We start from the raw sequence: 16,925 nt of genomic DNA on the forward strand, positions 1-16,925 counted from the left end.
CTGAGTCTTGACTCGCGTATCTTCATGTGTTTGACGCTGACTTCTCTTCTGCACCTCGACGTTCACACACTGAGCTCTGTATTTGGATCGCAGCACACTCGTAGAACACAGACAGTAAATGAATTCTCGCAGCATATCAATGTGATGGTGTTTGACTCCTGCGATGGCGTCAGTCAGTCGCTCATCAATCACACAACAGTAGCCGCGGTGATACTCGACGCTCCTGAGCCGGAAACTCATGGTGTTTGTCCACGTTTCAATCAGAGCGTTTACATCACTTTATCTGAGGTCATCGTGTTTGACGCACGATGTGGCCTGCCACTGAACCCTGACCTGGAGAAATCCAGATGTGTGCATTTTTGGACTGAGGAGACTTAATTTATGCTGAGTCACCTTAAATAATCCAATATTTTTATGTTAATAAATGGTAGAAAAACACAGAATAGAGCTTCACATGCTAACAATTAGCCACCAGCTACAGATAGATAATTTCCAATAATTTGCAATTATTTTATTTCCAAATTTCCTGAACTAATGTTCGCAATGAAATTTATCAGGGATGAATATCAGTATCGGTCCGAAACTGGTCAAAATCACTGGACTGGATATCGGCTGGATAAAAAAATCAGAGACAGCATTTTAGCTGAGTCATGTTTGGGCTGTTTATTTCTTCTTTTGGGGGGAAAACAATATCTGTTACACAGTTAGAGAATTGTGTCTTTGAAATGACTCAGCATAAATGTGTTGTTAGCAGCTTCATACGTTCATAAATGGTCTAAAATGTATTACTGTATTGGACTGATATGGTTATTGATTGATACTCGAGTTTGTGATATCGGTGTCGGACACAAAAAACGTGGAATCGTCCTCATCCCTGGTCACATGCTTCACGATATGCAGACTTTAAAAATCAGATTCAAAATCAAAATCAAATCAAATTTACTGGACATTTACTAGGCATGAATATCGGTATCGGTCCGATACTGGTCAAAATCACTGGACTTTCTTTACGTTACACAGTTACATAATTGTGTCTTTTTATGAAATAGCTTAAAATCACTGAGCACAAATGTGGTGTTAACAGCTTCATAGTTTAAAAAGTCTAAAATATCAGTACTGGTATCGGGACATGAAACAGTGATATTGTACTATCCCAACTAAAATTTAGTGTGGCTTTTCCGCCTCTTTGTGACTCTGATCTGGACTGAACTGCACACGTCAACGTCCTAAATGAAAGAAGCAGATGCGTCGACACACAAACACAGAATGAATATTAAAGCTGCGGCTCGGTCGTCTCAGGTCAGGAGCTCTTTCATGTGCTTCACTTAAGAGGGAAAGTTGTGTTTTTGCCCCTTTTATTTGCAGGACTTGATGCTTTGAACTTGTTTGCCTGCGGGATGACGATCATCATCATCATCAGCAGCAGCAGCAGCATCATCATCATCAGCAGCAGCAGCATCATCATCAGCAGCAGCAGCAGCAGCGCCGCTCTGAAACGCCACAGCTCATCACAGGCTCCGTTTTCCAAACTCAACTCCAGCAAAGTGTTTGGATTCAACAAAATTTCCGCTGCTTTCACGCAAAAATCCAAGACTGCTGCTGTGTTTTTGTGGTTTTATAAGCTCCGCCCACCGCCTCCGTGACGACATGAACAGACACAAGTGACTGTGTGAATGTAGCTGAGCAGCAGCTGAGTTTCCATCCATTAACATGTTTATGTGCATATTTTCACTCTGGGCATAAAAAACCTGAAACAGAAAATGTGGCTGAACAAATTTAAACTGCAGCGTTTGTTTTGTAATATAATTTTATCTCTGTCATAAAATGTGACGGATCACAACCAGATCATTATTCTACTGCAAAACTGCTTCAAACATGTATGTTTTCATAACTGAAAATAATAAGTTATCTGTGGATTGTTTTCTTGATGAATGGATGAGTTGTTTTGTTCATAAAATGCTGAAAAATGTTGATCAATGTTTGTCAAATGTATTTGATGATTTCTTTGTTATATGGTTATAAATGAAAGTTACTGGGAATCCTAATCACACGTGGTTTTTATCGACTTCTGTTCCGATCAAACTCAAGATCCGTGTGAACAAGCTCGTTTCCTTGTCGCTTGTTTTCAGCAGTGATGGTGCAACGCCATGACACGCATTCATTAACAGCTCTTTTCCATTATACAGGTCCAGCTCGACTCAACTCCACTTGGTATCAGTCACGTTGTCTTCTGTGACTTCTTAGTTTTGGAATTCTAACAACAACAATTCCATGACAGACAGACACACACACACACACAGATGATCAGAGTCCATCGACATTTCCGCTGATGAATCTAAACTTTGGACTCAAACACAACCTGTTCTCCAGGCTCCGCCCCCTTCACCTGGCTCACCCAAGAACAACCAGAACACAGTCAGTCACCGTCAGTGAGTGAAGAGACACAGACTGAAGCGTGAAGACCAGACTCTGTCCTCTGACTGAGTCCAGCTGCAGAAGACAAACGTCCACACACTGAAGGTGAGTTTGAAAAAAACCTCCACTGACCATGTGACTGACCATGTGACTGACCACTCTGTGTCTGCTCTGTTTTCACAGACAAAATGGCCTCCAGGTTAGAGGAGGATCTCTGCTGTTCCATCTGTCAGGAGGTCTTCAGAGATCCTGTCCTTCTGTCCTGTAGCCACAGCTTCTGTAAAGACTGTGTGAAGTTATGGTGGAGAGACAGACCAACACCAGACTGTCCTGTTTGTAAGAGAAGGTCTTCAAAGGATGAACCACCCTGTAACCGGGTTTTAAAGAACTTGTGCGAGACCTTCTTACAGGAGCGAGGTCCGAGGTCTTCAGAGGTTCTCTGCAGTCAGCACTCTGAGAAACTCAGACTCTTCTGTCTGGACCATCAGCAGCCAGTGTGTCTCGTCTGCAGAGACTCAAAAAACCACATCGGCCACAAGTTCAGACCCATCGATGAAGCTGCACAAGAACACAAGAAGCTACTTCAAGAACCTCTGGAGACCTTCAAGAAGAACTTAGAGAGTCTGGAAGAAGTTCAGGTGAAGTTTGATCAAACAGCAGAACACATTAATGTCCAGGCCCGACGCACAGAGACACGGATGAAGGAGCAGTTTAAGAAGCTTCATCAGTTTCTACAAGAGGAAGAGGAGACCAGGATGGCTGCACTGAGGGAGGAAGAGCAGCAGAAGAGTCTCATGATGAAGGAGAAGATGGAGGCTCTTCACAGAGAGATAGAAGCTCTATCAGATACAGTCAGAGCCACAGAGGACGAGCTGAGAGCTGAAGACATTGTCTTCCTGCTCAACTACAGAGAGCTGCAGCGCCCCCTGCTGGAGCCTCCACAGCTGCACTCAGGAGCTCTGATAGACGAGGCCAAACACCTGGGCAACCTGGCCTTCAACATCTGGAACAAGATGAAGGACTTGGTCTCCTACAGTCCTGTGGTTCTGGACCCAAACACTGCTCATCCAAAACTCATCGTGTCTGAAGATCTGACCAGTGTGAGACTAGGAGCCAGACAGAAGGTTCCTGATAATCCAGAGAGGTTTGATTATTACAACAGTGTCCTGGGCTCTGAGGGTTTGAACTCAGGAACTCACAGCTGGGACGTCCAGGTTAGAGACAATACATGGTGGACAGTGGGAGTTTTGGAGTCTGACCAGAGGAAAGGAAAAGACGTACTGTCTGGATTATGGGGGATACAGTTATATAAAGATAAATACTACAAACTATCATCAGGTAAAGACTCTGTTCTCCAGCTGAAGAAGAAGATCCAGAAGATCAGAGTGAGTCTGGACTGGGACAGAGGACAAGTGTCCTTCTCTGATCCTGATACTAACACACTCATACACAAACACACACACACTTTCACACACACCATGTTTCCATACATTAACAATGCTGATGATGTTGAAGTGAAGATGTTACCAGTGAAGGTTTGAAGGTTAAAGGGACAGTTCACAGAAGTGAAGCTGTTCAACTTCACGTCTCTTTCACTCTCTTCACTCGTTCTTCTCTCCTTTCAGAGTTTGTGGTTTTTTCACGTGTATGAAAATGATTTCACTGACAACTTTTCTTCAGATTTGAATATTAAGATATTATATTAGTAAAATATTAGGGTCTAATTATAGTTAATCAATACTTATTCTGTACTCCTGTACACTTAGTTAAGGGATGCATGTTTCCCACTTAATAAGAAGGGTCATGAATAAATGGTAATAATGTTTAATAAATGCTTAATTATTGTTATTCTGTACTTAAATCAACATATTGTGACTGTGTTAACTCTTGTTAAGAGTAGCTTTATGAACATGTGACTAATTTATGAATTAATACCTTCATTAACCTGAAAAACATATTAAACTGTATGAAAATGATTTCTCTGACATTGTTCTTCAGATTTGGTTTAGTAGACGTTTCAACCTTTATCTGAGAATACATTTAAAAAAAACAACACATTTATCAACAATAAGTGTGCATTTGATCAGGAAATTAAGTGGTTTTGATCAGGTAATAAGTGGTTTTGATCAGGTAATAAGTGGTTTTGATCAAATAATAAGTGGTTTTGATCAGGTATGTGTGTGGTTTTCTTCATCAGTGACATGTTGGTCCTGTTGAGGTGATTCTGTGTGTAAACATGTGAACATATAATACAGAGACTGTGATCACTTTGTGTCTCACTGACTTTTTATTGTTTTATTGATGTTAATGTTTGACTGACACACACACACACACAGACACACACTCTGTCCTTCAGCCTCAGACTCTGGGAGCTGCAGAGAGTCCGTGTTAAAAGTTGTATCCTTCACGTCACCTTGTGAAAGAGTGAAAGTAAGAGTTCACGTCTCTGATGTTGCTAATCCTGCTGAGAGCAGCACATTTACATCAAACACTGCTCACACACTCACTCTGGTTTCTTCTTGTTCTTATAATCATTGTTCTCTGTCCACACTGGGAACTGTTGTGACGAGGACTCTGTCTGATCGTCTCCTGAACCTCGTAAAAACCACCATGTACCGGGTTCTATCACCGTCTGTGAGTGTGTGTGTGTGTGTGTGTGGTCCCAGCAGCTTCCTGTCCACTGTAAGTGATCGGTGTGGAGCCTCTGGAGGCAGAAGGTGAGCAGAGTCATGAAGGTTGTGTATCTGCAGGGCCTCATTCATCTGTGATGAAACACGAACTCTGCTGAAAACTGAACCTCCTGAGTTTTACACTCTCTCATAAATCCCTCAAACGACTGCTGAACCCGCACAAGACTCTGGAAACAGAAGCCAGTCTGAAGACAGTGGAGATGTTTGTGAAGCAGTTTGAGGTCAGAGCGAGAAGGATGGAGGTCACTGTGTGACGATTCACTGCGCACACACGTGAGACTCAAAGACTGCTTGTAACTGGAGACAAAGACTGTTGAAATAGTTGTGTGTTGGTGCAAATGAGCGCCCGAGAGAGATAACCTCAAGCTGTGTGTGTGTGTGTTTGTGTGTGTGTGTGTGAGTGTGTGTGTTGTGAGTTTGTTCAGAGTCTAAAGAAGACGTTTCACAGCCCAGAGGTTGCGAGTGCTGCAGTTGATAAGCAGAAGAGGGACAGAAATCCTGCTGAAGACCCGCCCTGAGGCAGTGAATGAGCTGAATACTGAACTGCAGAAGCTGCTGTGTGGAAATGTTTTAGTGAAAATTATTAAAATATTATAATATTTATAAGAACAGGCACTTGGATTGACGATTATAATGTCTGCACATAGAACTGATTCACTTTTGCAGAGTCTACAGCTGTTGAACTTAGAGGAACAGTTCTGAGATGCGTTCAAGAAACCATGTAAATGTAAAGACTTCTGTAGGGTCCTGTGGCTTCATGATGTCTTCAAGGAACCCCGTAAATTCAAGCACGTTTTGGGGGTCCACAGCATGTTGAGCTTAGAGATGTGGCTACGGGATGCATTCAAGAAACCCTGTAAATGTAAATCACTTCTGCGGGTTCCACAGTGTAATGAACTCAAAAGAACTTCTCACTTCTGCTGGGATTCAAACATTTTGAGCTTAGCGAATCGGCTACGAGATGCATTCAAGGAACCCTGTAACTGTAACACGTGTCACCAAGTAACCAATGCTACAAGCTTGCTGTTGCTGCTGATGATGCTGCTGCTGCTGCTGTTGCTGCTGATGCTGCTGCTGCTTGTGGAAGGTTGCTGTAAGTCGTCACAGGTAGATTCATCTGCTTTTTTTTCATGTTTTAAACTATCGTTATTCTCTCTGACATTAACTCCGTAATGCAGTCACATAGGAACGTAGTTTAAATCGAACTCACTGTCACTTTCCTTTATGAAAGAGGTCAATTACAGTGATTGTAGGATTTGAATATCAGACAGGGATTTATATTCACTCTAAATTCATCTAAATAGACGCTGTAAAGGCAGAACTATATCAAACACTAGCATCGTATAAAATATCCTCTGTACGTGAAACAACAGGAATAAGAATGTAACCTGCACGTCTGACTCTCCTCCTCCAGTAGCGAGCGTGTGACCTGTTTGAGAAGCTGCTGGTGGTAAAGGTCTCAGAGGGGCCGACGTGACCTATTTCAGCGAGATGATCTATATCAGCTGAAGTCATTTCACTGCTCTGGTTTAGCTGCTGCTGCTTTCAGACGATATAGACTCTTGAATTGTAGTTAAATGTCAGCTGCAGCTTTTTCGTTCCCCCACAATCATGTGAGACGAGCTTTGTGTGTTTGCACTTTCATTGTGCTGTGAATGAAACGTTCTTCCTTCTTTTTTCTTATTTCTTCATGCATGAGGGCATAAGATTTCGGTGGAAACAGAAAACTATGAAGACAAACACAGCAAAACAGAATATATAAAAAGGAAAATATCCAGAGTTCATCAAGGTCCGAAAAAGTCTTGAAATTAGGAGAAACCCCAGGAGTCCTGAGTTAGGATCTCACTGCTTCTTTCACATTAAAATCACTTCTGTCGTATTTGTTTCACAGTAAATCAGTCGTTCACATAGTTCTGTTCAATTTTAACCAAACACATGCAAATGCTATTGTTCTCGACTGGTATTGATCACAATAACTAACAATGACTGGCTCCAGATATGTTTGTGTTCCCGACTTCTCAACGGCTTCTTTGTCAAAATAGAAATGAGGTTAGAAATCAGGTCTCGGGTGAGTCTCGGGTGAGTCTCGGGTGAGTCTCGGGTGAGTCTCGTATGAGTCTCAGTCTTGTATGAGTCTCATATGATTCTCGGGTGAGTCTCGGGTGAGTCTCGGTTAGTCTCGGGTTAGTCTGAGTCTCAGGTTAATCTCAGGTGAGTCTTGTATGAGTCTCGTGTGAGTCTCGGATGAGTCTCGGGAGAGTCTCGGTGAGTCTCGGGTGAGTCTCGGAGAGTCTCGTGTGAGTCTCGGGTGAGTCTCGGGAGAGTCTCGGGTGAGTCTCAGGTGAGTCTCGAGTCTTGTATGAGTCTCGATGATTCTCGGGTGAGTCTCGGTGAGTCTCGGTGAGTCTCGGATTAGTCTCGGGTTAGTCTTGGGTGAGTCTCAGGTTAATCTCAGGTGAGTCTTGTATGAGTCTCGGGAGAGTCTCGGGAGAGTCTCGGGTGAGTCTCGGGAGAGTCTCGGGTGAGTGTCACGTTCACAGAGCCGTGACCTGAGTGAAGGGCTCTTCACCCACTGAACAAAGGACCTTTTTCCCGGTATCGATCCTCCATGATGACACGTCATCTTCAGCCTGGATGGATGGTCCCCGTGTCTGTGGAAGCGTCTGGAGCTGATGTCACAGCCTCAGTGAAACTCTGAGCTGTGATGTGTCTCCTCTCGCTTCATACGTCTGTGTGTTTCTTGGAGTCGGAGACAAAGTGATGAAGCACAAGCTTCCAGCTCTCTGCTGACGCTCAGACACACTCTGTCGTAAAGGAAAATCGCTCTGGGACTGAGCTGTGATTTAGCGTCAGTGTGGACTCTGAGCCTCTTCTGTGAACATGTTTATGTGCTGTATGTGTTAGAATGAGACCGGAGACACATCAGAGGCGGGAATCTTCAGATTCCTCATCATACGATTCTTCAATGATTCCAATGCTGTGTTAAACAGAAGTCCTTTCACCATTGTTGCACTCTGTGTCGTGGAACCGTCTGCAGAGAAGAAATCGCCGTCGTCTGTGGTTTCACAACAACCACACGGAGCCAGACAAGAACATGGTGAGTTTCACCGTTTACTTACGGATGAGAAACACTTACGTTGATACTTTCACATGACGGCGCTCCCAAAGTTAACGCTGAAATTCGGCAAGTTGTGTTGACCTTTCAAGGACTTTCCATGACCATTTCCCTCAAATTAAACTACTTTCCAGGGCCAATTCCTTCAAATTCAGGCTATATATGCTGACACAGGTCAAGATGGGAGGTCAACTATTATTTGTTTTTTATATTCACAAACATTCAAGGATTTCAAGGACCTGTGAGAACCCTGAATAAGCCATGTTTGGTTTGTGTTTATTTTGGCACCTACAGAACTGTTTCCATCAAATATTTATCTCATAGTTACTCTGCAAGTTTTCACAACAACACAGATCATATTTCGAGAGAAACTTTGTGTAAATCATCTAAATAATAATAATAATAATAATAAGGATGTTATGACCATGAAGACATGAATATTTCCCCTTTTTAATGTGACATTTATTCTTTAAATGTTTCTTTTCCATTTCCATATGAAGCTGAGGCATCTATAATTCAAATTAGTCATGTTTGTTTAATAGTGTTTGCTAAAAAAATGTTGCTGATGTTATTGTTATTAAGATAATTCAGTGATTCATATTGTGACACATATCTGTTGTTATATGATATTTGTTTATCTCTTTTAAGAAAAAAAAGCAATTTCCCCCTGGGAATGAATAAAGTATTTCTGATTCTGAAGTAAATAAAAAACTCTAATGTTTGTATTTTCTGGGCTCCAATAATCCTGATCTTCTCTAAAGTGTTGTGTTTTCGTCCTTTTTATGTTTAAAGTAAGTGTGATTTAAGTGTTTTTTTAAGGGCTTTGTTGACTCGGGTCGAAAGGAAACGTTGATTGATAGTTGAATTTTCACTATCTTCTCCAAAGCAGGACAACTTTCCCTCCCTGCACGCTGATGAAAGAGAGCTTACATTACACACAGGCCGCTCCATACCTGTCTTAATAATTGATACTGAGGCTCTGAGTGGAGACGTCTGACAGGGGAAGGATGAATAATGGCTCCTGAACACCAAACCATTACACGGTGTGACACACAAACTATAAACACAAAAGGCTTTGGATGGATTTCTGTTCAAGTCTGCAGATACAACAGCTGCGGCTGTAAATTACACTGACAACAATGACCTGCTGCTGCTGCTGCTGCTGCTGCTGCTGCTGCTGCGTGAAGACAGAGGTCGTTTCCTCTGAACAATGATATCAAACATGGTAGAATTTATTAGACTTTTTATGATGTCCAATACTTCCTTTTATACTGTGATACACAAGCACATGGACATAAACACTCAGCGCGAGACAGAGACGAGACGAGCAGTCAGAGGAATGAAAGTACACTGTAAAAAGTCACTTTATACTGTTAATATTTATATGGGACTTAAAAACTGTGGTGAGCTGCAGAATAAAAATGATTTAAAATTAATCCCAATTTTTTTTTCCTCAAAAGTCAATCCCTTAACAGCTCAAATATTTACTTAGACAGAACTAAGATTTCTTTACCCTTTTTTGTTACATATTTTATACTCATTTCAAATGTATTGACTGTGGCATTAGGGCCAAACTGAAGAGAAGAAATATTTAATCTTTTGAGAATAAAGTCGTAAAATTACGATAAAAATATTCCGACTTTATTCTCTTTTTTGGCCCCAATCTTCTGTTGTAGCCTGTGTGTATTAAACGTGTAATTATATCCACATACATAGAGTTAAAAGCTACAGCACTAAAAGTAAATAAAGTAAAGTAAAACAAATGAATGTATTTCCTAAAATGTTTCTTCCTTTGCTGCTTTTACTCAAGTCATGTTTCATTGTCATTGATCTCGTGTGTCACTTTTTCCATGTTCCACTGTCTCACACTTATTATCTAGTGTGTGTGTGTGGGGCATGTTGTCATTTGTTTAAGAGTTGTAATTTTCAGGATCCACTACAGATATAACTCTTCCTCTCGTGTGTTCCCAGGAGAACGCTGCGGTTGACTCGATGATGACATCAGGAGACTTAATGGCAGATCTGGATTTGAAACGATGAGTCACGCAGCTGCAGAAACATCTGCACGTAATCTGTTGAGAAAAACCCGCAGCGTTTTCATTATCAGAGCCAGGACGGAGCTCAGCTGAGCTGTGAGTTTGGTTAATAAAATAAATGGTTTACGGATTCACAGACAGTGAAACCACGTCTGAATCCGGTAGCTGCTCGTCTGACCTGTCGCGTCGCGTCACGTAACAGTAGCCCTGCAGGACGATGACCTCATCACGGCTGCTCGCCACACTGTGTCTGTACTGAGCTGATAAACAGATGCTGATTACATCTGAGAATCTCAGAGCAGCAGTTCCCTCCAACATGAGCAATCATTACTGTAGCTTTGTCACAACAACATGATGTGAATTAGTTAAACAACCAGTCAATGGCTGGTTAATTATGGTTAAATTGGTTACTTCCTAATGACAACATGTCTGCAGAGAGTTAAGTGTCTGGAGACACTGTACACATGGAACAAGTGACTTATAAGATCAATAAGAATTGAAAGGTTTTTGTTTAATGCTTTGTAATTACTAGCAACTACTTTAATTTCATGTCTTTTAAATAATATACAGGAACACATTACAGTTTGAAAATATTTAAAATAAGTAAATAAGTAAGTTTATATCACAAAGTGCTGTACAATAAAACATAAATTACTACAGCAAAGAAAATAAGAATGCGTACTACAAACAGTTGTAATAAACCAATGAAATCAATCAACCCATATATACGTGTATATACACACACACATACACACACACTTCAACTCAAAAAAGCCACTTTCTTAACTACTTTGAAACTGAAAATCATTTGCTTTTAGCAAAAACTCGCATTTTTTCTTAGCTTTTTAACAACTACCAGGTTGTTTCATAGCTTTGGCAAACAAGCAGCTCGTTTCTTAGCATTGAGCAACTACTTTACTAGCTTCTCTGCAATTAGCAGCAGCTTTATTAACTCCTTAGTAACTAGCAGGAGGTACTAGCATCTAGCAACTGATTTAAAGCTTTTTAGCAACTAGCTTCATAGCTTTTACCATCTAGCAGCTAGTTCCTAGCCTTCTTAGCAGCTTGCAACTAGTTTTCTAGCAACAACTTTACTAGTTTCTTGGCGTCTAGCAGCTATTTTTTTAATTACTAGCAGCACTGTAAAAGTAAAAGATTCATTGTCGGGTAAAGACAAACAATATGGAGGATACAGCAGGAGAAGATGGATGGATGGGTCTTAAATGTTTAATCCTTAGCCTATATGTCGTCTGAAGTGCAAACGGCTGAAGCACTGATTGTAAAATGAATGTCTACATAAAACAAAGACTATCAGTTGAAGCTTTCATCGTATTTCCTTTAATCGTACGTGTGTAGGTAGATAATCATGCTCTAAGGTACAGATACACACCTCCACTGCTCACGCAACACAACATCAGGAGGAAGGATAGTGAGCAGCAGAAAGACAACACACAGGTCGCACCGACGCACAACTCCACGGTCACGGCAGCCGACCGTCTGACCTCCTGCACATCATCACTTAGCCATTAACCAGTCGGAGGGGGGTCGAAGACGGGCAAGTGTTTTAACAGCCACTTAGTCAGAGTGCACGGTGGAGCCGCGCGTGCTATGTAAACACATTTAGCCTGGGAAATGTGGAGCGTGGACACACTTAAATCTACGTCGCTGGAAGTTTACACTTCACAGCAGCACTGACATAGATCACTTAGGGCTCATCAGCGTCCAATAAAGACGCAGACAACATCCCACGCTCCCGGGGTTCTCGGGGGGCTCTCGGCTCTCTGGCACATGCCTTTGGCTTTGCTCAGGAATGCAACACCCACAATGCACTCTGCTAAAAGTATAACTCTTCTAACGCAGACGGTAAGCGTATCTGTTAGTGAGCGTTTGTTCACTCTATCTCTTTTTCTCTCTCCCTGGACCGAGGGTGAGAAAAGAAATAGAAGTCTCAAAGTGACAGAGGTGCAAAGAGTTCTGAAATATTCTACTGAAATAAAAGTACCACTATTTTGATAAGGTTTTACTTAAGTACAAGTAAAATGACAAATTTTCAAAATTTACTTGAACTACAAGTACACAAAAAACCTGCTCAATTGACATGAGTAAATGTAATCCTTTACATAAATCCAGATCAGAGAGAGAATCTGGCAAATCCACACGTCCTCAGAAGAGTTTGCGACTGATGAGAGAAAAGCTGTAATTGAGTTCACAGGAAGTGGCTCTGTGGTACAGATACCTGTGACATCAGCTCTCTGGAGAGCTCGTACCCATGGAAACAGGAGCCTGAGAAAAGTGCTGTGCAAGATATTTCTTCTACCCTTCTCCTCACCTTTTCCTACCATTAATTGGGTGCCAACTGCACTTGACTGTAGCGAAGCTGAAGCCTCACTCTCCACTGGTCTTCGGGGAAAAGCTGGGGCCCAGATGAGGGGAGGGTTCTTGTTCTTTTCTTGCCAGCTCCCAGTGGCGTGAGTCCAGAGAACAGGACTGTTTGGATTCAGTGTGACCAGATAGACATCATGTGTCACACAAGTGTGATGCACTCTCCAGGATTTATAAGTCTTAAGGTGGAAGACATCAGACACAACAACAACAACAACCAATTTTCAACACTGCACAGTAGTAGATGATCCAGTCAAGACACAGGACCTCACACTTGGCATTTCAAAAGCTTTCAGAGTGATGATTCCAGGGATTTGGGATCTTACAGAAACTAAGAATTAGGTGGTAAATTAGCTCGTCAGAATCTGTCAGCTAGCTAGTAAGTCTTGTGCTGTTATGCTATATTTTCCATTGCAAATTTTAACAAAAAACATGAGAAGATTGATCAATTCAATTAAATTCAACATACATTATCTCAAGGCTCTGTACAACATCACAGTTTTCTGTTGAAACCTAACAGTTTCAACAGAAGAAGAAGAAATCTCTGACAGAACCAGACTCAAAGATGTGTAGCATCTGCCTAGACAGGTTGGGGCAAAATGTGGGGCATCAACATGGCTTATTGCAGCTTAAGCTGGAGGTGATTTCAAACTGAAGTTTTATTATTTGTCTCAAATGTGGCCACACCTGGCAATTCAAGGGATTTCAGGGATTTGGAATCTCATGGAAAGTGATAGGCAGAAAATTAGCTGGCTAGCTACTCAGTTAGTTACAGAGGTGGATGCTGGTCTGGGGAACAGGTGAAGCTCATTTCAGGCCCAGTTATTTACACATACATTCTGCAAACGAACAACTAGAACAAGAAATTATGTAAAATAAAATATATGTAAATGAAAATGTTCTATATCGCAGTAAATAACGCACAGAGGCTGAAGCATAAAAGACAATTTTTCTGCAACACTGTCAATCAAAAACTGGCTCCGCCTTTTAGACGCTTCCTCCAAACATCATGCAGAAGACCACCATCTGTGCCCCACCCACTGCTCCATTGCCTACCAGAGAAGCTGAGCTTCACTGGAAGTGACGGTTGTGTGAAGCTGAACTTCATGTGGTTTTAATGCAAAGGCTGCTACAGGAATACGAAAATCGCGTACGACGATCCGTCATCCGTGATAAACGGCTGATTCTGAGTGCACTGAAGTGACTTGTTCTTGTCGCGTTTTAGCGCACGTTTAGCATTGAAATGTAGATGCAACACACAACACATTTGACTTTGACATTTGACAGGAAGTAACAGAAGATGAGCTCCACTTACTGTCTTACAGAAATTGACCCTGGATAGTTACTAATTGAGTTTCTGCTCAATTGCCATGTCACTGATTTCGAATTTTAAACACGTTTGACATTTACACTGACGTTCAGATTATCTAAAAACTCCTCACAGTACCAGATCCTTCAATCACAACACACTTCCATGACTGTTGGGAGGAGCGGATCAGGAAATGTGGAAATCTGACTAATGAACCTCCCGTGTATGGTCAGCGTTCACTCTCGTGTTCAGAGCATCACAAACGGGAGGAAATCATTTCCTCTGTTAGTCTCAGGTCAGCGCTGACGAGGCGGGGGGGCAAACCGTCAGCTTCTTCTTCTCCTTAACTAGGTCACTGTGTTATTCAAGTCCAGCTGGAGACTGGATCCAAGTGAAGGCTCTGTTTAAACTCCTCAGCGCCCGCCGCTGGAGATCTTGTTAAAAAATGCCACGAAACACCGAGAGGGGTCGAAGCCGACCGGCCGAAATTTCATTTCTAGAACAAACAAGAGGAACAAGAAAGAAACTGTGTCTAATTCTTTCCACTGGATCAGATCACAGAATGGGCCCACACACACATGTGAACACACACACAGTATATACTGTTTAGTATGCTGCTCAGGTTCTTACATCTACAGTAGGCAGTTTATTTTTCCTTATGCAATTATGAGCAAAAATTCCATAACATTTAACCCAGTGTTTCCCAAACTTTCTATACCGGGGAAAAATGACCCAAACACAGCCATAACTTTACGTTCCAATATTTTAAACTGGTAAACAAATCATTTCCAAGAGATAAATGAAATAAAACAACACATAAATCTTCAATAAAAGGTCGCAAATTTATGCAAATTTGTTTGCGGACCCAAACTCTGAGGTTCCCAATCCAGACTCTGTGCTCAGTCTAATCTGACCAACTTTCCCAAAGACTTATTATTGTTTTTCAAATCTCATTCTATCCTGAAAATCATCGCTTTCTTTGACCTTTAGTCTCAGTCATGTCATATCTTTGGTGAGTCAAACATGAGAAAGACGTTTTATACTGTAGTTTCAAAGGTCTGTTGTGATGATTTATCAGCAGTTAAAGTGCCTCCTACTGGCTCAGTTCAACTACACCTACTCTGCAACGTGCTCCTCCAGAACTTCAAAGATGCCTCCGAGTCTGAAATGGAGCTTCAGTACGAGCAGAGTGTTTCAGAGATGACGACATGGCCTTCACACATCTGGTCACAGCTCAGAAACCTTCGAATTGAATAAAACTCGACAATCAACTGCTTCTCTAATGATCCCAGTTTCATAAAAGAAGTGTTCTCGAGGTGTTTCTACACAAGTGTGGCTCCCGCAGACAAAGCCCAAATCCTTCAGTCTCTGTGGATTCATGTTGGAAAAATGACTAAAAAACAAGCCACTCACTGAATCGCCTGTAACGACGTCGTTCCTTCTCGAGTGAAACTGTGGGAGTTTGAGCGACTTCTGTGGAGATCGTCTTACACCACAAAGAGCCTGAGGTTAAAATCAGAGACGACACCTGCAGAGCTGATGATGCTGACAAATGTCGAGTACAAGAGCGGTGCAGTGAAAAGACATTTGTTTCATCGGAAAATACAGATCATGTTTCTATTTCTGGCAACATGATCCAACGATGATGAAAGTAAATAGAAAATATTGGAAAACATCTTCATTTAAAGATTTATGGTGTAGATACTGATGTCTGACTGCAATGAACGGGGCATTTTGGAAGTCCTATGGTTCACCAAGTGAAAAACACCTGAAAACAGCAGCAGACTGCATCCCAATCTCTGAAGAGGGTGAAGCCGCCTCCCACTTCCAAGAGGCCGAGGGACGTAGATGGAAATGTCTCTGTACACAACAACTGAAAAGACCTGCAGCTCATCATACAACGACCAGAACGTTAGGGATGCACCGCAATGCAACGATCTTTATGACGAGGATCGAGTACAGTCGCGCTGCAGTGCTCGGGATGCGAGTAGATCTTAGGAAAAACGTGTTGACAGACTCTTAACAGTGCACTTTTCATTGTTTTCACTCCATGGTCCGTCTCAACTGATGCTTTAGTGCTGCAATTAAGGGAATAATGTCTCTTTAGTTCACTGCTCAAAGGAGGCGAGGAAGAGAAGGTTCTCCACTGGTGTGAAGTGAACACTCAATGAAGAGGTGCTGTTCCACCGTGTGCTCACGTGTTCTGATCTTGGACAGACTCTGAGCAGGTGCTGGCCGCGTCGTTTATGTGTCTTGTGTGTCATTACGACGCACACATCACATACAGGCCTGGCTCTACTAGTCTACATGCTGTACATGTGCACTCTCGCCTTGCAGCGAGAAGACCCGGGTCCGGTTGGAACAAGGGCCTTTCTGCATGGAGTTTGCATGTTCTCCCCGTGTGTGCGTGGGTTCTCTCCGGGTTCTCCGGCTTACTCCCACAGTCCAAAAACATGCAATGTGGGGATTAGGTAAATTGGACACTCTAAATTGACCATAGGAGTGAGTGGTTGTTTGTCTCTATCTGTGTGTGGCCCTGCGATGGACTGGCGAACTGTCCAGGGTGAACCCCGCCTATCGCCCGATGTAGCTGAGACTGGCACAGCACCCCCCGCGACCCTCTGGTGGAGGATAAAGCGGTTAGATGATGATGACTGACTGACTGACTGACATTTCCAGTCAGTAGTTGTGTAGGTTGGACTTCTAGAAGAACTGGTATCATATGTGCAGTCAGGGGTCGATATAAAATTCCTTTAATGGAACAAATGTTTTGATCATCAACACAAATCAGATGGTAATGTGGATTCAAAGTATAAAGTAAGCGTCTGAACTCGTTTTTCTTTTCCAAGCAACAAGGACACGTGCTGTGAATCTGAAGAAGCCACTGAAGTGTTTCTGCGTCTGTCGATGAAAACAAACCTACGACAATGCTGAGGAAACCAATACTGGACGTGCATTCGTATTCACGGAAAAACTTC

The 16,925-nt window shown here is 42.2% G+C and overlaps 2 protein-coding genes across 4 annotated transcripts in view; one reads left to right on the forward strand and one right to left on the reverse strand.

The window, feature by feature from the left end:
* The window catches only part of tncb (tenascin Cb), a 96,663-nt gene that overhangs the window by 75,744 nt on the left and 3,994 nt on the right, over positions 1-16,925 (reverse strand). The window lies entirely within an intron of this gene.
* Positions 2,436-4,682, forward strand: LOC122769273 (nuclear factor 7, ovary-like). The gene is made up of 2 exons (XM_044025689.1): positions 2,436-2,520; positions 2,599-4,682. The coding sequence occupies exon 2, from the start codon at positions 2,604-2,606 to the stop codon at positions 3,954-3,956; it is 1,353 nt and encodes a 450-aa protein (XP_043881624.1). The 5' UTR covers positions 2,436-2,520; positions 2,599-2,603; the 3' UTR covers positions 3,957-4,682.

Source organism: Solea senegalensis, linkage group LG5 (genome assembly GCF_019176455.1).
Source record: "Solea senegalensis isolate Sse05_10M linkage group LG5, IFAPA_SoseM_1, whole genome shotgun sequence".
Lineage (NCBI taxonomy): Eukaryota > Metazoa > Chordata > Actinopteri > Pleuronectiformes > Soleidae > Solea > Solea senegalensis.

What these genes read in the sequence shown, in the direction of transcription:
- LOC122769273 (XM_044025689.1), top strand. Translation starts at nt 2,604, where the DNA reads ATGGCCTCCAGGTTAGAGGAGGATCTCTGCTGTTCCATCTGTCAGGAG.